Raw genomic sequence first — 25,207 nt, forward strand, 5'->3', positions numbered from 1 at the left:
TTTTTTTTTTTTTTTTTTTTTTTTTTTTTTTGAGACAGGATCTCACTCCGTCACAGGCTAGAGTGCAGTGGCATGATCATAGCTCACGGTAATCTCTAACTCCTGGGCTCAAGGAATCCTCCCATTTCAGCCTCCCAAGTAACTTCAAGTGTGCCTCCATGCCTGGCTAATTTATTTTTGTTGTTTTTTCGGTTTGTTTGTTTGTTTGTTTTGTTTTGAGACAGAGTCTCATTTTGTTGCTCAGGGTGGAGTGTAGTGGTGCGATCTTGGATCAGTGCAACCTCTGCCACCTCCTGGCAATTCTCCCGCCTCAGCCTCCTGAGTAGGTGGGATTACAGGTGCGTGCCACCATGCCTGGCTAATTTTTGTATCTTTAGTAGGGACAGGGTTTCGCCATGTTGGCCGGGCTGATCTCACACTCCTGACCTCAGGTGATTTGCCTGCCTTGGCCTCCTAAAGTGCTGGAATTGTAGGAGTGAGCCACCGTGCCTGGCCCAGCTGCTAATTTTTAAAATTTGTATAGAGACAGGGGTCTTACTATGTTGCCCGAGCTGGTCTCAAACTCCTGGCCTCAAGTGATCCTTCCACCTTGGCCTCCCAAACTCTGGGATTACAGGTGTGAGCCACCATACCCAGCCAGTACAACTGCTAACATTACTGAACCACTACTATATGTTTGATACCCTCCTAAGCATTTTACATGTATGTTTAAAGTTTAATCATCAAAATAAGATAGAGGTTGTATTATTCTCATTTACAGATGAGAAAATGGAAGTACAGGAAGTTGAGTGACTAGACATGGATTTCAGTGGTTTTGAGTGAGAGAGTTGGGATTTGGACCCAGGCTACCTGATACCTGTGTCTGCTTTCTTATTTAAGATGCTGTACTCTCTTCTTTTTTTAGATGAAACCTACATCATCACTGTGTGCCCCTTCAATTCTTGATCTCAGAATTTCGACAAATGGGGCAAAATTTGATCTATGAGTAAAAAAATCACACTCCTGTACCTTAAAATTATATGGTGTGTACAGTTAGCGGAAACAGTTTAATCACGGGACATGTGCATGAGAGCTGGCACTGACTGTGGACATATATGTCTTCCTCTTTTTACCACCAGAGTGTCTCTATGTATTCCCCTGCCAGTGGAACTACCGTCCCGATCACTGCATGTATGGAAGCAACTGCAGAGAGGCTGAGCATGAAGGCGTGTCTGTTCTGCATGGAAACCGAGGCGTCTACCATGATGATAAGCAACCGACATTCAAAGCACTCTATGAAGCAATACGGGATGTAAGTGCGCCCTTGCTGCTGTTAGCAAATGTGCTTAACAGCATGAAGCAATACTGGCACTTTAGTCACCTGTCCCTTTGAAGGCCAAATATTCCCAAAGCATAGAGTTATACGAGTTATTCCCAACCTCAGTCACGTTCTGTCACTATATCCACTTGCCACCTTGTACTATGTCATATCTACTTGACTTATTTCCACGTACACCATTCATTATCTTTTACTTAACTAAATTTGGGAGGAAATTTCTGTTTTTTTGTTTTTGTTTTTGTTTTTTGAGATGGAGTCTTGCTCTGTTACCCAGGCTGGAATGCAGTGGTGGGATCTCGGTTCACTGCAACCTCAGCCTCCCAAGTAGCTGTTGCCCGGAAAATTTTGGTATGTTTAGTAGAGATGGGGTTTCACCATGTTGGCTGGGCTGGTCTTGAACTCCTGACCTCAAGTGATCCATCCACCTCAGCCTCCCAAAGTGTTGGGATTACAGGTGTGAGCCACCTACTTTAGGAGGAAATTTCATGTCACAAAGACAACTTCTGTGCCTTTTGCCACAGTGGAAGGTAACACATAGGATCAAGATTAGATAATAAAAAGAAAACGATATTATTCAGTTCTAGCTAAATATGTTGCCTGGTTGCCAGCTCCAATCTGTTACTCAATCAGGGGTCAAGGTGTTCAGTTAGGACAAGGAGCCAAACTAAAAGTAACAGTCAAGCCTTTATTTGCTTAACTGCAGAAGTACATGCAAGCAGCAGAAAGAGGCCCTGACTCCCCAGTCTTCCATTTTTCCCCACCAAAGGGTACAAGATAAGAGTCAAGTGCATACAGCACAGATGGCAGGAACCTTCTCACTGCCAAGGGGCACTGAAGAAAAGGTTCTTGGCCGGGCACAGTGACTCACGCCTCTAATCTCAGCATTTTGGGAGGCCGAGGCAGGTGGATCACGAGGTCAGTAGTTCGAGACCAGCCTGGCCAATCTGGTGAAACCCTGTCTCTACTAAAAATACAAAGATTATGCTCAGCACAGTGGCTCATGCCTGTAATCCCAGCACTTTGGGAGGCCGAGGCAGGTGGATCACGAAGTCAGGAAATCGAGACTTTCCTAACATGGTGAAACCCTGTCTCTACTAAAAAATGAAAAAAAAAAATTAGTCAGGCATGGTGGCGGGCGCCTGTAGTCCCAGCTACTCGGGAGGCTGAGGCAGGAGAATGGCGTGAACCCAGGAGGTGGACCTTGCAGGGAGCCAAGATGGCGCCACTGCACTCCAGCCTGGGCAACAGAGCAAGACTCTGTCTCAAAAAAAAAAAGAAGGTTCTTGCCTCTTTATGGACTCATGGGCTAGGGATGGGAAAAGAGAGGAGAAAATAGGGTAGGCATGCAGGTATGTGTATGAACATGGCTAGCTGGAGCCCTTTATGCAACTTTCTCAGGAAAACTGCAACACTGTAAGACCCCATCTGTACAAAAAATTTAAAAAATAAATCAAGCCTCATGCCTGTAATTTCAGTGATTTGGGAGGCTGAGGCAGGAGGATCACTTGACCCCAGGAGTTCAAGGCTGCAGTGAGCTATGATTGCACCACTTCACTCCAGCTTGGGCAATAAAGCGAGATCCTATCTCAAATATACATACATATATATATAATTTCATGACACAAGAAAACTATATGAAATTCAAATGTCAGCACTGGTAAATAAAGTCATATTGGGAACCGGTGACACCTATTCATTTATGTATTGTCATTTTTCTTTTGGTGGAGATGGGATCTTGCTTCGTTGCCCAGGCTGATTTCAAACTCCTGGCTCAAGTGATCTTCCCAGCCAGCCTCACAAAGTGCTAGGACTACAGGTCTGAGCCATCGTGCCTGCCCATTTATGTATTATCTACGGCTATGTTGGCACTGTAACAGCAGGATGATTAGTTGTGACAAAGGACATATGGTCTACAGAGTCTAAAATATTTACCATCTACTCCTTTACAGAAAAAGTTTGCCAACCCCTGACATAGAACATGTAGAATGTATTAGGCTTTGTTGTTAAAGATCGAATTCTCTAAGTTTCATGAACAGGCTCTGGTAGAAGTGAGGTAAGCGGTAAATCCCATAACATAGTAACATTTTTTTGTGTATGAAAATGTGCATTTGCAAAAAAATAAAACGTTTAAGGCCTGGCACAGTGGCTCATGCCTGTAATCCCAGCACTTTAAGAGGCTAAGAAGTGAGAGGATTGCTTGAGGTCAGGAGTTTGAGGTCAGCACAGCCAACATAGTGAGACCCCATCTCTATAAAAAATAAAATCGGCCAGGTGTGGTGGCTTATGCCTGTAATCCTAGCACATTGGGAGGCTGAGGCGGGCAGATCACTTGAGGTCAGGAATTCAAGACCAGCCTGGCCAACACGGTGAAACCCCATCTCTACTAAAAATACAAAAATTAGTCAGGTGTGGTGGCACACACATATAATCCCAGCTATTTGGGAGGCTGAGACAGGAGAATTGCTTGAACCTGGGAGGTGGAGGTTACAGTGAGTCGTGATTGCACTACTGCACTTCAGCCTGGGTGACAGAGCGACACTCCATCTCAAAAAAACCACAATTAATTAAATAGGCCAGGTGCAGTAGCTCACGCCTTTAATCCCAGCACTTTGGAGGCTGAGGTGAGGAGTTCAAGACCAGCCTGGGCAACATAGTAAGACCCTGTCTCTGAAAAAACAAATTAAAAAAAAAGAAATGAAATGAAAAAAAGAAAGTATGCATTTGCTAGGGAGAGTCCTGGAGAATTCCAACTCTGAAATTCCTGGAATTGGCCGAGTGCCATGACTCACGCCTGTAATCCCAGCACTTTGGGAAGTCGAGGTGGGTGGATCACCTGAAGTCGGGAATTTGAGACCAGCCTAACCAACATGGAGAAACCCCGTCTCTACTAAAAATACAAAATTAGCTGGGCGTGGTGGCGCATGCCTGTAATCCCAGTTACTCAGGTGACTGAGGCAGGAGAATCTCTTGAACCCAGGAAGCAGAGGTTGCCGTGAGCCGAGATCGTGCCTTGCACTCCAGCCTGGGCAACAAGAGTGAAACTCTGTCTTAAAAAAGAAAAAAGAAATTCCTAGTGTTGACTTCTGTACAAGGAAAGTGTTTAACATGCATCCAAGCTTTTTCTTCTGCATTTCCTGCTGTTTGGTTTTCAAAGGCCGGGTGATTTAATTACGCAGAAAATTTGTTCTGTGCTTAATGATATCCTCACATTTAAATATCCAAACACTGACTCCAGGGGCAAACTCATTCAGGAGTACAAGCAGAAGTTAAACAAGTACACAGCAGCCATGTGTCTATCAGAGCCACTCTAGGGTTTCTTTTGTGATCTGTCACCCCTGGTTTGGAGTTGAGCAGTTGTGGTTCTTGAGTTACAACTCATCTTGTTTGTTTTCTGGGGGATCAGAAAGAGGGCTGAACAACTTTGTTTCAAAAATGATTCTGCTTAGTACACTCCATGATTTTCCTCAGTTGGGCTTTCTAAAAATACAGTTTTCATTCAGGCATTTCAATCAGAAAAATCACTAACCCTGACCCGAAATGTGAGTAAATATAAAGAGACTCCATCATAAAAGATGTATTTCCCCATCCTCTACAATGCTGTGAACCATTGTGTAGTGGGTCAGAGCTTGGCTTTGGGCCTGGACAGATAGGTTCAAATCCCAATTTTGTCACTTTCTGGTGATTCACCATTAACTGTGCCCTTACCTTACTGGGCCTTAGTTTTTTCATCTGTCAAGTGTAGATAATAAGATTATCTACCTCAAACAAGTGTTATGAGAATTCAACAAAATGATAGTCTTTACACTTTTAGTAAAGAGCCTGACTTACCGTTTGTGCAATAATTAGAAGTTGTTTTGGCCAGATGCTGTGGCTCACACCTGTAATCCCAGCACTTTGGGAGGCTGAGGCAGGTGGATCACTTGAGGTCAGGAGTTCGAGACCAGCCTGGCCAAAATGACGAAACCCTGTCTCTACTAAAATACGAAAATTAGCCAGGCATGGTGGCTCATGCTTGTAATCCCAGCTACTTGGGAGGCTGAGGTAGGAGATTGGCTTGAACCCGGGAGGCAGAGGTTGCAGCAAGCCAGGATCGTGCCACTGCACTCTAGCCTGGGTGAGAGAGTGAGACTCCATCTAAAAAAAAAAACAAGATATAAATAAGTTGTTTTGATGATAACAATTTCACACTTTCTCTAGCTTTTTTACATTTCTCTCTCTCTTCTTGCTTATAAACACTTTCTCTATATATATATTTTTCTTTTTCTCCCTTCATCTGTCTCTGAAAATATTCTCTCTCTCTCTCTCTCTCTTTCTCTGTTTCAGGTGTTCATAGACACCCTAACCCATGTGGTACGTGTTTGTGTGAAAGGGCAGTGCAGCCTCCCTGCAAGAAGGCATCTATCAGATAGACATTTTTGCAGTAATTCTCTTGACAATCATTTATGAAGCATCTATTTTATGCAGGAACAATTCTAGTTTCTAGGAATTTGGAAAATAATAAGATGGACAAAGCCCTAGTCTTTAAGAAGCATATATTCTGCTGGGGGAAGCCAGACAATACTCATTGAGAAAAAGAAAGAAAGAAAAATCCAGCCTGGGCAACATAGTGAGATGCGTCTCTACAAAAATTAAAAATAAATAAATAAATAAAAATTTGCCTGGTGGCACATGCCGGTAGTCCCAGCTACTGGGCGGGGAAGGGTTGGGGTTGGGGTGGGAAGATCCCTTGAGCTTAGGAGGCCAAGGCTACAGTGAGCTAGGATGGTACCACTGTACTCCAGCCTGAACAACAGAGCAATACTTTGCCTGGCACAACTGTACTCCAGCCTGAACAACAGAGCAAGACTTTGCCTCTTTAGGAAAAAATAATAGTAATAATAACTGGGCATGGTGGCAAGTGCCTGTGGCCTCAGCTAATTGTGAGGCTGAGATGGAGGATCACTTAAGCCCAGGAGTTCAAGGCTGCAGTGAGCCGTGATTGCCCCTCTGCACTCCAGCCTGGGTGACACAGCAAGACCCTAGCTAAAAAAAAAAAAAAAAAAAAAAAAAAAAAAAATCCTCTGAGATAGTGAAAGAGTTCAAAAGGTGTGAAAAGAGTGGGCTGATGGGTCCAAAGTCCTGGACTGGAGAGGAGTGTTCTACCAGCTGGGGGGAGGGGCACCAGGAAGGCTGCTTGCAAGTCCTAGACTTATCAGATGGAGGCAGTCCAGGGGAAATCTGGGGAAGATCCCGTGAAACAGAAGCAATAACCAGGGGAAAGTCCCAGAGACGGGAATGAATTTGGTGTGCTGGAAAGACAGGAATGGCCAGATAAGAGGAGAGAGAAGGAACTGAGAGGGGAGAGTTTCCAGGTCACCTTGAACCTTTAGAACAAGGGAGGAGTTGGAATCGCAACAGTGGAAAGCCCCTTCGGGAAAGAGATAGGCTCTGATTTATGCTTTAAAAATATCACCTTGGTAACGTGGTGGAAGGGATGCAAGAGTGAAAACACAAAGGCTATTTGTGAGACTAATCGCAGCCACCCGGGTGAGCAATGGGGCCGGCATGGGCTTGCGTGGTGGCAGGAAAATGGGAAGAAGTGGCCATTATTTGGGATATGTTGTTGAGATAGAGTTTACAGGACTTGCTGATGAACTGGGTAAGGGTTGTTGGGGAAAACAGAGGAATTGAGGGTGATTTCAAGGTTTTGACCTATCCTGTTCCCATTACTGGGGCTACAGTGGTGAAAAGGACAGATTCAGGACTGGCCTCAAGGGGTTTATCAATGGTTTAAATTTCGTGATTAAAGAAAAAGTATCTCAAACCTGGTCTGGGACAGAAGCTTCTTGCATTACATAATGCATAATCTCCTTCTGAGAAGAAACTGGCATCTGTGATAAACCTGCGTAAGCAGTATTTCTGATTAATTTAAAAGGATTAACATTTGTTCTAGGAAACCAGACACCCACCTCTACTGTTAGGCAAGAGTGTACTGACCTTTAACCATTCTTCTTTCATTTCTCGCTAGTCTTTCCATATAAAATGTCCTGACCAAGAGTGGATCTTTGACTTGATCTACTAGCAGCCTTTTCCCTTTCAACAAGATTGTAATAAAACTTTTGACACGTGCCTAACAAGTAGTCGGAAAGATTTGGGAAATACTGCTCATAGACGTATTCCATGAAAAAAACAAAAGAATTTTAAAAAACGACAATGATCTCAAAAGCCCCATATTAGGAGGGAAGTAAACAACCACTAATATTTGGTACCTGAATTATTAAAATATGATTTATTGGCCGGGCGCGGTGGCTCAAGCCTGTAATCCCAGCACTTTGGGAGGCCGAGACGGGCGGATCACGAGGTCAGGAGATCGAGACCATCCTGGCTAACACAGTGAAACCCCGTCTCTACTAAAAAATACAAAAAACTAGCCGGGCGCGGTGGCGGGCGCCTGTAGTCCCAACTACTCGGGAGGCTGAGGCAGGAGAATGGCGTGAACCCGGGAGGCGGAGCTTGCAGTGAGCTGAGATCCGGCCACTGCACTCCAGCCTGGGCGGCAGAGCGAGACTCCGTCTCAAAAAAAAAAAAAAATAAAAAATAAAAAATAAAAAAAAATAAAAAAAATAAAAAAAAATATGATTTATTGCCAATAAATTTTACTAGTAATTGTTAAACCCTGAACTTCACGAGATTACCATAGACACACCCTAAAGTTTCTTCATTAAGATTCAAGGCAAAAAAGATGAAGAATTCATTGTTTTGTTGTAGTAGATTTCAAGTATCTTGAGCCCAAAACATGCTATAATATATGGACTTTCCTGTCCTTAGAGACATCCATCATTTTTAGATTGTAAGAGCCTTGAGGACCCAAATTTTGTAAACATTTTATTACTATTCTTTTTTAATGAGATGGAGTCTTGCCATGTTGCTCAGGCTGGTCTCAAACTCCTGGGCTCAAGGGGTGCTCCCACCTCCTCTCAAAGTGCTGGGGTTACAGGTGTAAGCCACCATGCCTGGTCTTTTTCTTTTTAAAGAGGTAAAGAAACTGAGGTTCAGAGAGTTTAAATGATTGCCTGGGGTTGCACAGCTGAGACAGGATGTTAACTTAGATCCTCAAAGGTCTTTTCACTTGTCCAAACCTGTGCCTGTGTGCTTATCGTAATTCCTGTGTCATTTCTTAGTATTGCATTTAAAATGGCATTTCTGTTACTAAAATAAACTTTTTTTTTTTTTTTGTCATTCTTTCAGTTTCCCTTTCAAGACAATCTCTTTCAATCCATGTATTACCCCCTTCAGCTGAAGTTTTTGGAGACTGTGCACACTTTATGTGGACGGATCCCGCAAGTTTTTCTGAAGCAAATTGAGAAAACAATGAAAAGGGCTTATGAGAAACACGTCATCATCCATGTTGGCCCCAACCAGATGCACTGAATATTTTGTCTTGTTGCAAGTCAATTCGGTGTCTTGTGACCAAGGAAATATTAATCTCTAAGCTGCCTGGGTCTTTTTGTGTGAATATTTAATGGTGCTCCATGACTGTTGAGTTTTAAAAACCTCGTTAAATTTTGCCAAATCAGTTGCCCCCAAAAGAGAATATGCTTTTCCTTATTTTTTTTCTAAAATGCTATTTATCTCTAAGAAAAAAAAAAAAAAGACTATTATGCATTTAACATTGTTTAAGCAGGTTGAACTAGCTGTGAAAATAGCTTTTGTGAGCCTTCCAATTCCTAAATGTCTGAGACCATTTCAGTGGCACCTGAGGTGTTATACTGATCTAGCATTCCTGAGACTCTTTCTATGCAACTGACTCCCCCACACCCGTGTTATAAAAGTAATACACACTTGTGAAACAGACAGACACACTTGTAGAGCGTATGGATCAAGGGCTCAAAATTGAGATTACATTAGCCATAATCCTACTGACCAGTGGAAAAGATTGTTTCCATTTTAATGCAGTTCCTTACAGCCTTTTTTCCTCCACTTTTGCATTTTCCACTCTAAGACACATCTAAAACAGGTAATCTCAGTAAAAACTGGCCTTTTTGCTGAGATTTTTATGTGGGAGACTAAAATATTAGACGAGATGATTATGTGTACAGAATTTTATTTAAAATACATCTGAGAGAAGGATTCAGATTTCACCTACTTGGGCAGTGTTAAAGGATAAAGGATATATCTGGGGGTATTTCTTTTTCTTTTTTTCTTTTTTTTTTTTTTTGAGACGGAATCTCACTCTGTCGCCCAGGCTGGAGTGCAGTGGCACAATCTCAGCTCACTGCAACCTCCACCTCCCGGGTTCAAGCGATTCTCATGCCTCAGTCTCCCCAGTAGCTGGGATTACAGGCATGCGCCACCACACCCGGCTAATTTTTGTATTTTTAGTAAAGACACGGTTTTACCATGTTGGCCAGGCTGGTCTCTATCTCCTGACCTCAAGTGATCCGCCTGCCTCAGCCTCCCAAAGTGCTGGGATTACAGGTGTGAGCTACCGCACCCAGCCAATCTGGGAGTATTTCTAAAGAAAAAAATTGTTTCGATTTGTGGAGGACTAAATCATAACACATTTCTATGCAACAATAGCTTCTGAGAGGAAATTCAGGAATTTTTGTGTTTACCACAGACAAAAACATTTGATCTGTTAATCATCAGTACATGGTCATCTCTCTTTTTTAAACTCTTGAGCAATGGGTGGAAATCAGAGACCAACTTCAAATTTAATGTGTAAAAAACAAATAGTTCAGCTGCTTCTATTGGTAAGAAAATTCAACTTCCTACCAGCCTTAGAAAGATCTCTTTAAAGAATTTCTTTCCCCCTAGGGTTACCCAGCTGGTCCATACAGGTTTTATCACCTCACTGCAGGGAGGAAGTTGAATATTCTATTCCCCAAGGGGATCTGGCTTAATCCCTAGTTGCTTAAAACATAGCAATGTTTTGCATAATGCTTTATTTTTCTCAAATGACTATTGAGTAAATGATCTTGATATTTGCAACAGCCTAGTGGATTTAGTAGGGTCCTGAATCATCTCTATAAGGTAAACAAGGAAATTGTAATATAAGAAATAGACATATTGAATATAATTGCTATTCTGTAAGACATACAGTCTGTGTAAGATGCATCTTATTTACAGAGACATTTTTGAAAATTAAAATATTAAATACCTTTTGTTATATAGAGACAATGATCTGAAAGTATAAAATGAAAAATATTATCTTGTTGATGTAAATATGATATCCTTATATATATTAGAATCCAATAAGATATCATGGGCACAATATTAGCAAAAAAAAGTCAGTCTTACCCTGAAAAAAAATAGATATGAAAATCTCAGCACTACACAGAAATGTTTAGATGTCAATCAGTTTTGGTAGGCAGCATTATTATAGTAGCAACAAATTTAAATCTAAAATTTTAGGGTAATACTTTCCTTCTGATCAGTTGCCCTGTAATTATTTTTGTTAAGGAAACTACCATTGTGATGGGAAACTCTTATTTTTGCTGTTATATTTTGTTTCCTTATTTCACCACTAGAGGTGACATCATTATTTTGTAAGTTTAGTACTAGGCCTTCCATTTGTGGTATAGACACGTATGATATGGAGCAATTTCTGAATTGTCCTTCACATAGGGGAAAATGCATCTTATCTACCCATAAATTGGGTTTTAGTGAAAGAGCCAGAATGGAGCATAGTTTCCTAACTTCCATCCCAGTTTCCTTTCTACTTGTTCAAAATGGCCAGTGAAGTACACAAATGGCACTCAGATTTGTTGATGGCTCACAAACTGAAAGAGGTTCCTTCCCTCGTTTGGTAAGTCCCACAAAAACATCTGTTGTAAAGATTTGAAATACAATGCCTTTCTTTTTTATGAGAGCCAATTTACCCACAACTCTTAACTACCGGTACTGGTCTGACTGTGCAGAAAAGGGTTGCCCGCAAAGGTCAATGATATCACCCTAGAACATTCTAGAATGATGAATTTTGAGAATGTGAAACCTTAGAACCTCGTGTGTTTGTCTGCCTCGGAATTCCTGTGCTGTATCCTGAAATTTTTAGGTGAATTTGGCTGATAACTTAGGGAAAATTTGCTTTTCTAATCCTTGCTGCCTGAAAGTGCTAATTATTTTCCATAGCTAGGATATTACCGTGCAGCAATATTGTCTCAGCCTTTGATAACTCCCAGCAAATTACTGCATTAACCACCTTTGAAATCCAGGAGCCACAAATTTTAATTCAGTGGCCTGCGAAAACATGTGCTCTCTGGTCTAAAGCTTGCCAAAGGTGGTGCTGCCCCATATGCCGCACTGAATACTGGGAAGGGCTGGGCGCGGTGGCTGACACCTGTAATCCCAGCATTTTGGAAGGCCGAGGTGGGTGGATCACGAGGTCAGGAAATCGAGACCATCCTGGCCAGTATCTACTAAAAATACAAAAAATTAGCCGAGTGTGGTGGCGCCTGTGGTCCCAGCTACTTGGGAGACTGAGGCAGGAGAATGGCATGAACCCCGGAGGCAGAGATTGCAGGGAGCCGAGATTGCGCCACTGCACTCCAGCCTGGGCGACAGAGCAAGACTCCGTCTCAAAAATAAATAAATAAATAAATAAATAATAAAAAATAATACTGGGAAGAAGGTGGGCCCGTTCTCTCCTCTCCTCCAGCCCTGCCTTTTCTCTTTTCCCTCTCTTTTCTTCTTTACTCATCTCTTTTTAATTTCTGTTTAATGCATATAATTATGGAGTTTCATTAGAGAAGGAAAGAGCACTTTCTGACAGCAAAATGTGACAGTATTTCTATATGCATCGCGATTGAGCTTTTTCAACAGCAGTGTCACTAGAAATGCTGACAATATTTTTCTTGCTCAGTGTTTCTCCAACATAAATCTCAGAAATCATGACTTACATTGAAAATTCTAATATTTAAACAATTAACTGGCTAAAAAAGCAATATAAGTTTTTCTTCAACTTCCAAAATGGCAATTTAGCACTTTGGATACAAAGCTCCAAGCTTTACTATTTATGGGATATGTCTAGTTCATATTCAGTGCTTCCATTGCAAATTACTGCGACTTTTACCAAATTTGGTATTGAAATGGGTATTTATATGGACTCAGACTTTTCAGAGTATTTCTTTTATTTGCAGTTATGGTGTGCATGGCAAAAACAAACCAAATCATACAAAACATTATTATTCACAGTGATTGAAAACTAAATAATGATCCAATAACAAAATAATCACTCCAGCCCAGCCTGAAAACAGGACATTTGTACAAATTTAGATTTATGTATAAATATTATCTGATATTTATACATATAAAAGATAAATTACATGTGTTTGATAAACCAACATGAACATGATTTCATCACTGAAATCAGAAATATGTTGAGTTCTATGACAGCACAAATCATATTTTCTTTCTTTCTCTTTCTTTCCCTTCCTTCCTTCCTTTCTTTCTTTTTCTTTCTTTCCTTCCTTCTTTCTTTCTTTTTTTCTCTCTCTCTCTTTCCTTTTTCTTTCCTAAGCAAGCTAACCCAAGACATATTCTCTATTTTTTTTTTTTTTGAGATAGAATCTCCGTCTGTCACCTAGGCTGGAGTGCAATGGCACAATCTCAGCTCACTGCAGCCTCTGCCTCCCAGGTTCAAGTGATCCTTGTGCCTCAGCCTCCTGAGTAGCTGGGACTACAGGTGTGCACCACCATGCCCAGCTAATTTTTTATGTTTAGCAGAGATGGGGTGTCACCATGTTGGCCAGTCTGGTCTCGAACTCCTGAGTTCAAGTGATCCACCTGCCTTGGCCTCCCAAAGTGCTGGGATTACAGGCATGAGCCACTGTGCCCAGCTGACATATTCTCACTTAATATAATTATAGGGAAATTTTTCATGTTTTTATTTTTCTCTCCCACTTTTTCATATTCCTCTTTTTCATTTTTGCCTTTCCCTTTCTGTCTATGATGTAAGCTTCTGAGTAGTACCGAGACACTTGGCTTTAGTGGTAGGATGACAGAAATTAGGGATCCCTTGCAGGCTAGAACTAAGTTCTAATCCTTGGACCAAATCTTTATGTTAAGAGTTTCCTAGAATGTATTTTTAAAAATCAATCAACACAACACACACACACACATACACACACTGCCTTTAAAAGGAGGAGCCAACATTTGTTGTACCTGTGAACTGAGGAATTATATAGTTAAACCTTAGGTCAAATCATTTCACAATTGCTTTGGTGGTATTGAAAACTGATGAGATTTCTCTGACAAAGAGCTTTGTCCTAGTTTTTGTTCTTCACAGGTCAAAACTGGAAATATTCTCTTGTCTGCAAGATAAAGTGTTTGTGCTTGTATCACCATATGCATGAACATGTAAGAATCAGGTGCAATTTCTGCTTCATCAGTTTCACATGTTCATGTTGTCACTGAAAAAGTGCATCCCCTGTTTATAGCTCCCAAGGAGACCCCAAATTAATTTTTTTTTTTCTTTTGAGATGGAGTCTCGCTCTTGTTGCCCAGGCTGGAGAGCAGTAGCATGATCTCAGCTCACTGCAACGCCCGCCTCCTGGGTTCAAATGAGTCTCCTGCCTCAGCCTCTCCAGTAGCTGGGATTAGAGGTGCCCGCCACCATGCCTGGCTAATTTTTGTATTTTTAGTAGAGACGGGATTTCACCATGTTGGTTGACCAGGCTGGTCTCAAACTCCAGACCTCAGGTGATCCACCCACCTCAGCCTCCCAAAGTGCTGGGATTACAGGGGTGAGCCACCGCACCTGGCCCTGTATTCATTTTTTATGTTGGAAAACATTTTTTCTTTGCAAAGAAATTAGCATAAAAAGAATACTCCAAAGAAAAGGAATTATTACAGCAAATTAAAAGGGACACAGTACTATGATTTAATTACTGTCTTGTCTTTTTAAAATGTCATCTCTTGTTTTACCCTTTTTTTAAATAAAAGCTTTAAAAACATGTCTTCGGGTATTATTTTGGAGGTATGTTCCTTTTTTATAAAATTTAAAGTTTAAACATTTATAATAAGTAATAATATTTAAATTCTTATAACAAGTAACGAAATATTTGGTTTAGTAATTAGCTTAGTCTGTTTTTAAAAATCATTAAAATTTGCTTTGTTTTTAAAAATGCCATACTATAAATGATGTTATTTGGTTTTAATGGTGTTTTGTGTTTAAGATAGAATAGAGTTTGAAGAATGTGAAAGTCAGTTATCTATGTTCCTACATTTTATTTAACAAAATTGAGCCTAACTTGCTAGCTAGTACACATATTAAAAATAACTGACGAAGCCAGATGTCGTGGCTCATGCCTGTAATCCCAAACTTTGGGATACTGAGGCTGGAGAATTGCTTGAGGCCAGGAGTTCAAGACCAACCTGAGCAACAAAGCAAGCCCCCATTTCTCAAAAAAAAAAAAAAATTTTTTTTAAATTAGGTGGGTGCGGTGGTGCACACCTGTAGTCCAGATACTCAGAAAGCTGAGGTGGGCGGATCATGAGTCAGGGAAGTCAAGGCTGCAGTGAGCCACGATCACACCACTGCATTCCAGCCTGTGCAACAGAGTGAAACCCTGTTTAAAAAAAAAAAAAAAAGGGCCGGCACGGTGGCCCATGCCTGTAATCCCAGCACTTTGGGAGGCTGAGGTGGGCAGATCACAAAGTCAGGAGTTCAAGACCAGCCTGGCCAACATGGTGAAACCCTGTCTCTACTGAAAATACAAAAATTAGTCACGTATGGTGGCAGGTGCTTGTAATCCTAGCTACTCAGGAGGCTGAGGCAGAAGAATTGCTTGAACCCGGAAGGTGGAGGTTGCAGTAAGCCGAGATCATACCACTGCACTCCAGCCTGGGAAACAGAGCAAGACTCTGTCTCAAAAAAAAAAAAAAAAGAAAAGAAAAAAGAGAAAAAACCTATATTCAGACAAACTTGGACTCAAATTCTAGCTTATAAATTATTAGTCGTGTAACCTTGAAGAAATAGCTTAACCTCTCTGTGCCTTAAACAATAGACATTAAAATATCTACCTTATAGGGGTTATTGTGACAAAACGAGATATAAAAATAAGACTTTTAGCATAATGCTGATTCAAAACACTCGCTAATTTTAAAAGCATGCTTTATTATCATGTCTACATTATTATTGTAGAAAAGTAAAGTCTGGGTGCATTTGAGTAAAACATGAGGCCGGGCACACTGGCTCACGCCTGTAATCCTAGCACCTTTGGAGACCGAGGCAGGTGGATCACTTGAGCTCAGGAGTTTAAGACCAGCCTGGGCAACATGGCGAAATCCTGTCTCTACTGAAAATACAAAAAATTAGCGGGACATGGTGGTGTGCGCCTACAGCTACTTGGGGGAACTGATCGTCTGCACCCAGGAGGTTGAGGCTGCAGTGAGCCCAGATTGTGCCACTGCACTCCAGCCGGGGTGAGAAAGTGAGACCCTTTCTCAAAAAGAAAAAAAACAAAACATGAAATTTCAGAATATTAAAAATATCTTGTTCGTGCTCCCTGAATCCACTAAATAAATGGCTATTAGATTTTTTAAATATCAGATTTAAGGAATGACAATTTACCAGTCTACCATAGTGTCCCATGTTTACTTACCAGGGGGTTCATATGCAGAAGTTCTGCCTTCTTTATCTTTTTAGAGGAACTTAGGTAGGAAAGCGTGACTCTCTGGCTGCACTTTGCGATTCTGACGGCAATCCTGTTTCTGTTTGCTTCCTAATCAAGTCCTTTAGTTGGAACACAGCTCAAAAGCAGCTTCACCCTCTTTCATCACAGTCTCTTAATATTTCCCTTCCTTCTCCTTCTTCATTGTTCCATTAAGTCATAAATGTCACTAATACCTACCCCCTGCCTTATCCCAGAAACCTGGGCATTATCCTCGTCTCTTTCCCCACTGGTTTTACATCATTGTCATCACTAAATCATTACTTTGCCACTAAACCACCCCACTCCCAGTACCAATTTCTGTGGTAAGTTAAAACCCTTTGAATTTCCAGTGACAGCAAACACAGCTCAAACTAGCACAGAAAAGAAGATAATGGACTATGTCTACCTCCTGAATATTAACTGTGTCAGCTTTCTCTTTTTATCTTTACTGCTATCTCTGCTCAGAACCCTTTGAGTCCCTGTCATCTCCAGCCTGCATTGTGCCCTATGTCTGTCTTCTCTCTCTATATTCACTCTGGTTTCCTCTAAACCATAACCCACCCACCCAGTATTCCCCTTTGCTCTTAGGATAATGCCTAAACTCCTTTCCAAACGTCTCAGAGGCCGGATGTGGTGGCTCACATCTGTAATCCCAGCACTTTGGGAGGCCAAGGCGTGTGGATCATCTGAGGTCAGGAGTTCGAGACCAGCCTGGCCAACATGGTGAAACCCCATCTCTACTAAAAATACAAAAATTAGCCAGGTGTGGTGGTGCACACCTGTAGTCTCAGCTACTCAGGAAGCTGAGATAGGAGAATCACTTGAACCTGGGAGGCGGAGGCTTCAGTGAGCCGAGATTATGCCACTGCACTCCAGCCTGGGCAACAGTGTGAGACTCTGTCTCAAAAACAAAACAAAACAAAAACAAAACAAGGCCGGGCGTGGTGGCTCACGCCTGTAATCCCAGCACTTTGGGAGGCCCAGGCGGGTGGATCACGAGGTCAGGAGAGCGTGACCATCCTGGCTAACATGGTGAAACCCCATCTCTACTAAAAATACAAAAAAAATTAGCCAGGCGTGGTGGCAGGCGCCTGTAGTTCCAGCTACTCGGGAGGCTGAGGCAGGAGAATGACGTGAACCTGGGAGGCAGAGCTTGCAGTGAGCTGAGATGCACCACTGCACTCCAGCCTGGGCAACAGAGCGAGACTCCGTCTCAAAAAAAAAAAAAAGGTCTCAGAAAGTTCCTGTATAATTATCTCCTATCTCCCTATTCTCATCTTGAGTTACTCTCCCCCACTATACTAATTTCCATTTATGCTGGTTGGTTTTCTCTTTAAGTATTCAAGCTTTTTTCCTCCCACAGGGGTTTTGTATGTACCTGGAATCCTACACCTTGCCTCGCACCTTCTTTCACCTGGCAAATTTCCACTATCCTTCAGGTCTGAATTTAAATGCCGTTTCCTCCTGGAAGCCTCCTTATTATGCCATATAAGGGCAGGTCCTCCTTTTATATTAACTCATATCACCCTGTACTTTTTAATTTGCATTATCTACTATAACAATAATAATACTTATTTGTATAAAATTATTAGTTTATTGAATACCTGCCCCAGAAGACATATAGTTCCTTAAGGATATGGTCCTTGCTGATCCTGTTCTCTGCTCTATGCCCATCATCAACTCAATGGCTAACACATTTCTCATGCTCAAAAAATATTTAAGGGCCGGGTGCGGTGGCTCACGCCTGTAATCCCAGCACTTTGGGAGGCCGAGGCAGGCAGATCACCTGAAGTCAGGAGTTTGAGACTAGCCTGGCTAACCTGGCGAAACCCTGCCTCTACTAAAAATACAAAAATTAGGTCGGGCGCGGTGGCTCATGCCTGTAATCCCCGCACTTTGGGAGGCCGTGGCAGGTGGATCATGAGGTCAGGAGATTGAGATCATCCTGGCTAACATGGTGAAACCCTGTCTCTACTAAAAATACAAAAAATTAGCCAGGCATGGTGGCACGCACCTGTAATCCCAGCTACTCGGGAGGCTGAGGCAGGAGAATTGCTTGAACCCGGAAGGTGGAGGTTGCAGTGAGCCGAGATCTTACCACTGCACTCCAGCCTGGGTGACAGAGCGAGATTCTGTCTCAAAAAAAAAAAAAAAAAAAATTAGCTGGGTGTGGTGATGGGCACCTGTAATCCTCCCTACTCAGGAGGCCAAGGCAGGAGTATCGCTTGAACCGGGGAGGCAGAGGTTGCAGTGAGCCAACATCATGCTATTGCACTCCAGCCTGAGTGACAAGAATGAAACTCCGTCTCAAAAAACAAAACACAACAAAACAAAAAACACTAAGGAATAAATAAATGAAATTATTCATCTGCATCATGAATTGGGACCAATTCCTATTGGCAAAGCTTTGCAATACCCTGTATTGATTTTGAGTGTTCTCAGAAACCACTTTTCCTGTAAATGTTGGTGCTGGGATATAATAACCAATCCTATCAAGTCTTGGCCAGGCATGGTGGCTCACACCTGTAATCCCAGCACTTTGGGAGTGAAATCCCATCTCTGCTATAAATACAAAAATTAGCTGGGCATGGTGGTGCACACCTGTAGTCCTAGCTACTTGGGAAGCTGAAGTGGAAGAATTGCTTGAACCAGGAAGTAGTGGTTGCAGTGAGCCAAGATTGCACCACTGCACTCCAGCTTGGGCAACAGAGTGAGACTCTGTCTTACATAAATAAATAAATAAAGTCTCATTCAGTTAAAGTATATTGAGGCCAGGTGCACTCCAGCCTGGGCAACAGAGCGAGACTCTGTCTTACATAAATGAAGTTTCAGTCAGTGAAAGTATATTGAGGCCAGGTGTGGTGCGTGATGCCTGTAATGCCAGTACCTTGGGAGGCTAGGCAGGAGGATCATGAGGCCAGGAGTTTAAGACCAGCCTGGGCAATATGACAAGACCCCATCTCAAAAAAAAAAAAAAAAAATCTTCAGTTTGCTGGGAGTGATGGTGCATGCCTGTAGTCCTAGCTACTTGGAAGGCTGAGTCAGGAGAATCACTTGAACCCAGGAGGTCAAGGCTGTAATGAGCTATAATTGTACCACTATACTCCAGCCTGGGTGAGAGAACAAGACCTTGCCCCTAAAAAAAAAAAAAGAGAGATAATGTATTGATTGATTGTTTATTTACTTATTCATAAAATGACATGGTTAGGTCAGATGAGGTTAAAGTTCCTTATTGTGTAAATGCTCTCTATTTCCATAATCTGTTTTTTATAGCTCTGTAATAGATATTTGTGGGATTTTGGCTGCCTGGAAACCACCCCACTCCTGGTACCGATTTCTTTAGTCATTAAAACTCTTTAAATTGTAAGTGACAGCAAATACAACTCAAACTAGTACAGAGAAAAAAAAGGTCTTGTGTAAGTGAAAAATCCAGAGATAGCTCTATATTCAAAGGCTCAAATGATGCCAAGGGAAATGTATCATTTTAACAATGCTTTTTTCATTAATATTTTATTGAAAACCAGACATCCTTCTAGAATTCCAGCCATAAAATTTTCATGTCATTTTAATAGAATCATTCCATCTTTGGAAAAATACCTTGTCTTCATGTTCAGATGAAAAATGGTATTGCCAACCTGGGTCAAAATATCAAGAAAATTGTTCTCCTGGTGTTTGTCTTAAGACAACAATGTCTTTTTCCCCTCATTGAAAACTATCATTAACCAAATAAACCCCTCATACCAGAAACAATTCAGTAATCTAAAATGAATGAATGATTTGGGAGGGGGTGGTTCCTTATCATAAATCTGATCTGTTGGACAAGAGTACTTTAACTATTCCTCAGTTCCACAGTCCCCATAGACTCCCAGAGGTGATAGTCAAATCATAAATGTTGATGTATCCACTATACTCATATAGGCTCTATGTCATGTATATGACATATAGGCTATAACTATAAAGAGACACCTGGGAACACCTATGCCTGTCTCATTATGGAGCACTTAGAGTATATCAAAACAATAGCATTTCTTTTTTCAGGATTGCTATTCTGGATCAAGTGACTGCAAATCTAAATGTCATATTAGGAAATTGAATTTTTCTAAATTATTGTTATTAGGAAAGATTGCAAGCAGCCACGTGCAGTGGCTCACACCTATATCCATCCCAGCACTCCAGGAGGCTGAATCGGGCAGATCACCTGAGGTCAGGAGTTTAAGAACAGCCTAGCCAACATGGCAGAATGCCAGTCTCTACTAAAATTACAAAAAAAAAAAAATTTAGCCAGAAGTGACGGCGGGCACCTGTAATCTCAGTCACTCGGGAGGCTGAGGCAGGAGAATTGCTTGAACCCAGGAGGTAGAGGTTGCAATGAGCTGAGATCGCGTCACTGCACAACAGCCTGGGCGACAGAGCGAAACTCCGTCTCAAAAAAGGAAAAAGAAAAAGAAGATTGCAAGCCCACAGTTGAAAGAAAAGTAAAAGGACTGATACTAGCTTAAAAAAATACTAAATGTTTAAAACTTGATCATTGTTTATAACAGCTTCTCTGATATTCTATTGTTTGTAGTGTATTGTGCTTTTAAAACGTAAAACCAATATGTGCTCAAATGAGAGGAAATTCAAATAAAGTCAATAATTAAGAAAATAGTTGGTGTACTGTGTGTTGGAATTTAAGCTTCCTAAAGTTGCCATCTGCCTATTTAGAACCCACAATTTCTGGCATATAATAGATGACCAGCATAGCATGCCCTATCTTATTCCCTTAACATACATTATTTCCATGCATGCCAGCTCAAATTCTGATTCCCAACCTGTGACTCTGCCTGAAGACTCCCTTTTGCCACTGCAGCCTGCTCTGCTTACCTACAGAAAGCCTCAAAGTGTTGGGAAATTAACACCTCTGGGAGTAGTAACAATCGCTGACTGACAGGAGTTGCGGTAGATAAATACCTCAGCTCCTCATCTTCTCTGGAAGGTAACTCTGGTCTGTTCCATAATTGTGTCCCAGAATTTCCCAGTGTGAAGAAGCTCAAATTGCTCACAGTAGTAACTTCCTTAATAATATATATTATTTATTGGCCTTCTTGCCATCCCTATCCCACTTCCCCACTCCTACCAGTGTTTCCTTGGATTTGGCCCCCAAATAGACCACTTGAATGCAAATCTTTGTCTTGTCATTTGCAATTGGTAATTTTTTTCATGTGAATAAAAAATGGAATTTTGGCCGGGTGCAGATGGCTCACGCCTGTAATCCCAGCACTTTGGGAGGCCAAGGTGGGAGGATCACCTGAGGTCAGGAGTTTGAGGCCAGCCTGGCCAACATGGTGAAACTCCTGTCTCTACTAAAAACACAAAAATTAGCCGGGCGTGGTGGCACCCACCTGTAATCCCTGCTACTTGGGAGGCTGGGGCAGGAGAATCTCTTGAACCCGGGAGGCGGAGATTGCAGTGAGCCAAGATCCCACCAGCCTGGGCCACAGAGTGAAACTCAGTCTCAAAAACAAACAAAAAAAGAATTTAAATAATAATACCTATATTGTATCTAAGTTTACTAACTGTAAGAATAATTATCCTCCTCCCCACTCTACGCCTTCTTCATGTCTGTTTTTTTTTTGTTGTTGTTGTTGTTTTGTTTTGTTTTGTTTTTGAGACCAAGTCTCACTCTGTTGCCCAGGCTGGAGTGCAGTGGTATGATCTCAGCTCACTGCAACCTCCACCTCCCAGGTTCAAGCGAGTCTCCTGCCTCAGCCTCCCAAGTAGCTGGGACTACAGGTGTGAGCCACTACACCAGGCTAATTTTTGTATTTTTAGTAGAGATGGGATTTCACCATGTTGGCCAGGCTGGTCTCGAACTCCTGACCTCAGGTGATCTGCCCACTTTGGCCTCCCAAAGTGCTGGGATTACAGGCATGAGCTACTGTGCCTGGCCCTTCATCTCTGTGTCTATTTTTATTTTTATTTATTTATTTATTTATTTATTTATTTATTTGATCTGTCGCCCAGGCTGGAGTGCAATGGCACGATCTCAGCTCACTGCAACCTCCATCTCCTGGGTTCAAGTGATTCTGCTGCCTCAGCCTCCCGAGTACGTGGGATTACATGTGTCTACCTCTATGCCTGGCTAGTTTTTGTATTTTTAGAAGAGACAGGATTTCACTATGTTGGCCAGGCTGGTCTCAAACTCCTGACCTCAAGTGATCCATCCGCCTCGGCCTTCCAAAGTGCTGGGATTACAGGCATGAACCACTGTGCCCGGCCAATATCTGTTTTTATTTTGGAAAGTTTGAATTAACTCTGCACAAAGTATTTAGAATTTAGCATTCTTATATATTCTCTCATTTTTCTCTCATCGGATTTTACTAGCTATTATGATGTTACATATTCAAAGTTTATAACATTTCTCCTCCAGTTAGTAGCATGGCTATTACTTTAATTTTATTATGAATGATAACATAGTTGGATGATTTATTTTTAACTCCAAAAATCCCCCAATGCTTTTATTACCCCTATTTCCCCTTTTAAGGTATGTACTTTAAATGCATTGTATGCTAAACTAAATTTTTTAAAATTTCTGACTTGTGTTTAGGGAGTCAATATTTTTGTACAACTCTTTTAGGATATAATTGAAATAGAGTAAGCTACATATATTTATTTTCTTTTTTTTTTTTTTCTTTTTGAGATGGAGTCTCGCTCTGTCACCCAGGCTGGAGTGCAGTGGTGCAATCTCTGCTCACAGCAAGCTCCACCTCTTGGGTTCACGCCATTCCCCTGCCTCATCCTCCCGAGTAGCTGGGACCATAGGTGCCCACCACCACGCCCAGCTAATTTTTGTATTTTTAGTAGAGATGGGGTTTCACCGTATTAGCCAGGATGGTCTCGATCTCCTGACCTCGTGATCCTCTTGCCTCAGCCTCCCAAAGTGCTGGGATTACAGGTGTGAGCCACCACACCCGGCCTCAATTGTTATATAATAATACTTGTTGTACAATTATGTTTAGCAATTATATACTAAAGTTTTCAGGGGGTTGGGAGTATCTCTTCAGCAACTTCCTCTCAAATAGTTCAGGAAAAAAAAATGTTCATTTTCTTTTTTGTAGTTGCAACTTGTTTGTTAGTTGGTTTTTGAGATGGAGTCTTGCTCCACCACCCAGGCTGGAGTATAGTGGCAAGATCTTGACTCACTGCAACTCCGGCACCTGGGTTCAAGCGATTCTCCTGCCTCAGCCTCCCAAGTAGCTGGGACTACAGGTGTGTGCCACCATACCTGGTGAATTTTTTGTATTTTTAGTAGAGACAAGGTTTCACCATGTTGGCCAGGCTGGTCTTGAACTCCTGACCTCAAGTGATCTGCCTGCCTCAGCCTCCCAAAGTGCTGGGTTTACAGGCTTGAGTCACTACGCCTGGCCTGTACTTGCAACTTTTATGTGAGTTTGAAATCATTTCAAAAGAGAAAGAAAAACCATAAAGATTATTTTTGTAATTCTTTTTTTTTTTTTTTTTTTTTGAGACGGAGTCTCACTCTGTCGCCCAGGCTGGAGTGCAGTGGCCAGATCTCAGCTCACTGCAAGCTCTGCCTCCCGGGTTCACGCCATTCTCCTGCCTCAGCCTCCCAAGTAGCTGCGACTACAGGCGCCCGCCACCTCGCCCGGCTAGTTTTTTGTATTTTGTAGTAGAGACCGGGTTTCACCATGTTAGCCAGGATGGTCTCGATCTCCTGACCTCGTGATCCCCCCATCTCGGCCTCCCAAAGTGCTGGGATTACAGGCTTGAGCCACCGCGCCCGGCCTATTTTTGTAATTCTTAACCTATGTAAGTAAGAACAATACCTAACATTGATTGAGTCAGATCACTGGCTTAATTCTCTCAGCAAACCAATGATTAACTCACCACTATTAACTTCAATTTATACATAAGGAAACTGAGGCATTTTGATATTAATCATTCATCTGAGTTCAAACAGCTAGGAAGTAATAAGCCAGGAATTAAACTAGATATCTGATTTTAGACCTTTTTCTCTTAATACACTATTCAATTTTATCATATTCAATTATTGAATATAGGTGTGTGTGTATATACAGTCATGCACCATATAATAATGTTTCAGTTGATGACAGATCACATAAATAACAATGGTCTCATAAGATTATAATACTGTATTTTTACTATGCCTTTTCTATGTTTACGTATGTTTAGATAAACAAACATTTACCATTGTGTTACAATTGCCTGCAGTATTTAGGACAGTAACATGCTGTATTGGTTTGTAGCCTAGAAGCAATAGAAAGTATCACAGCCTAGGTGTGTAGGAGGTTATACCATCTAGGTTTGTGTAAGTACACTCTACGATGCTTGCACAACAATGAAATTGCCCAACAGCACATTTCTAATCTATCTCTGTTATTAAGTGACACATGACTGTATATGTATTAGTCAGGGTTCTCCAAAGAAACAGAATCTATAGGATGTGTCGGTGTGGGTGTGGAGAAAGGGAGAGCGAGACAGAGAGAGAAAGTGTGCAGAGTTGAAGAAGAGAATGGCTGCTGGGTTCAGTGAGCATCCTTGATCTGTGGAATACCCTACTCTCCTCATAAATTCCCATTTTCTATCACACAGCCTGAAGCCAACTTCCACTACTACAGTCAGACCTAATCAAGATGGCCACCTAGGCAGCTTCACTCTGCCAGTTCCCTCCTCTGACGCTGCTCTTACACCCAACATGGCCACCAGCAGCCATCATGCCTGTGGTGACACCAGAGAAAACAACCCAGAGTTTTTTGCATAGACCCTTTGTTACCCTTGTTTTCACTAAAAAAGTGGAAAGTCTCTGGGAAAAAGGTGAAGCCTGATGGTTTGTGAAACTGCCCTCGTACTTGTTTAGAAAAGTGTATTCAGTTTAGTTTATCTTCCTATCTCGTCTTTATTTGGTACCCATTATGTATACAGATAAGGACTTCAGGGCATGAATAAAAAGCCAAAAGAATCAAAGAACGTCTAAAGCTTTGTGTAGTGGTATTGTAACCCAATCTGCCCTCTGTTCTCCACCTTGTTTAGACTGGATATTGGTTTTTCTAGATTTTTCTTCAATTTCTTCTTGTCCCTTCCCACAGACCCATCTCAGAAGGACAGCCGAGCTCCAGTACTTTTCCCTGGGGTTAAAAAAAGATCCACCCACATGTTCTCTGACATAGTTCTGGCTATTTTCTCCCTTCCATCTCTTTCTGTCTCCATGTTCTACAGCCTACTCTGCGTCTCCTCC

General features: G+C 41.7%; 1 protein-coding gene across 5 annotated transcripts in view; it reads left to right on the forward strand.

Annotated features, from left to right (window-relative positions):
- GXYLT2 (glucoside xylosyltransferase 2) overlaps positions 1 to 20,586 on the forward strand; it is a 91,744-nt gene extending 71,158 nt beyond the window's left edge. For 2 of the 5 annotated variants that reach the window (XM_077989929.1, XM_077989930.1), the window contains 2 exons: positions 1,119 to 1,291; positions 20,069 to 20,586. In XM_077989929.1, the coding sequence (XP_077846055.1) occupies positions 1,119 to 1,291; positions 20,069 to 20,167 (272 nt within the window). In that variant the 3' untranslated portion in view covers positions 20,168 to 20,586. 5 annotated transcript variants of the gene reach the window in all.
- Positions 20,587 to 25,207: the final 4,621 nt, after the last annotated feature.

The sequence above is a fragment of the Macaca mulatta genome, chromosome 2, assembly GCF_049350105.2.
Source record: "Macaca mulatta isolate MMU2019108-1 chromosome 2, T2T-MMU8v2.0, whole genome shotgun sequence".
In the NCBI taxonomy this organism is placed as follows: Eukaryota; Metazoa; Chordata; class Mammalia; order Primates; family Cercopithecidae; genus Macaca; species Macaca mulatta.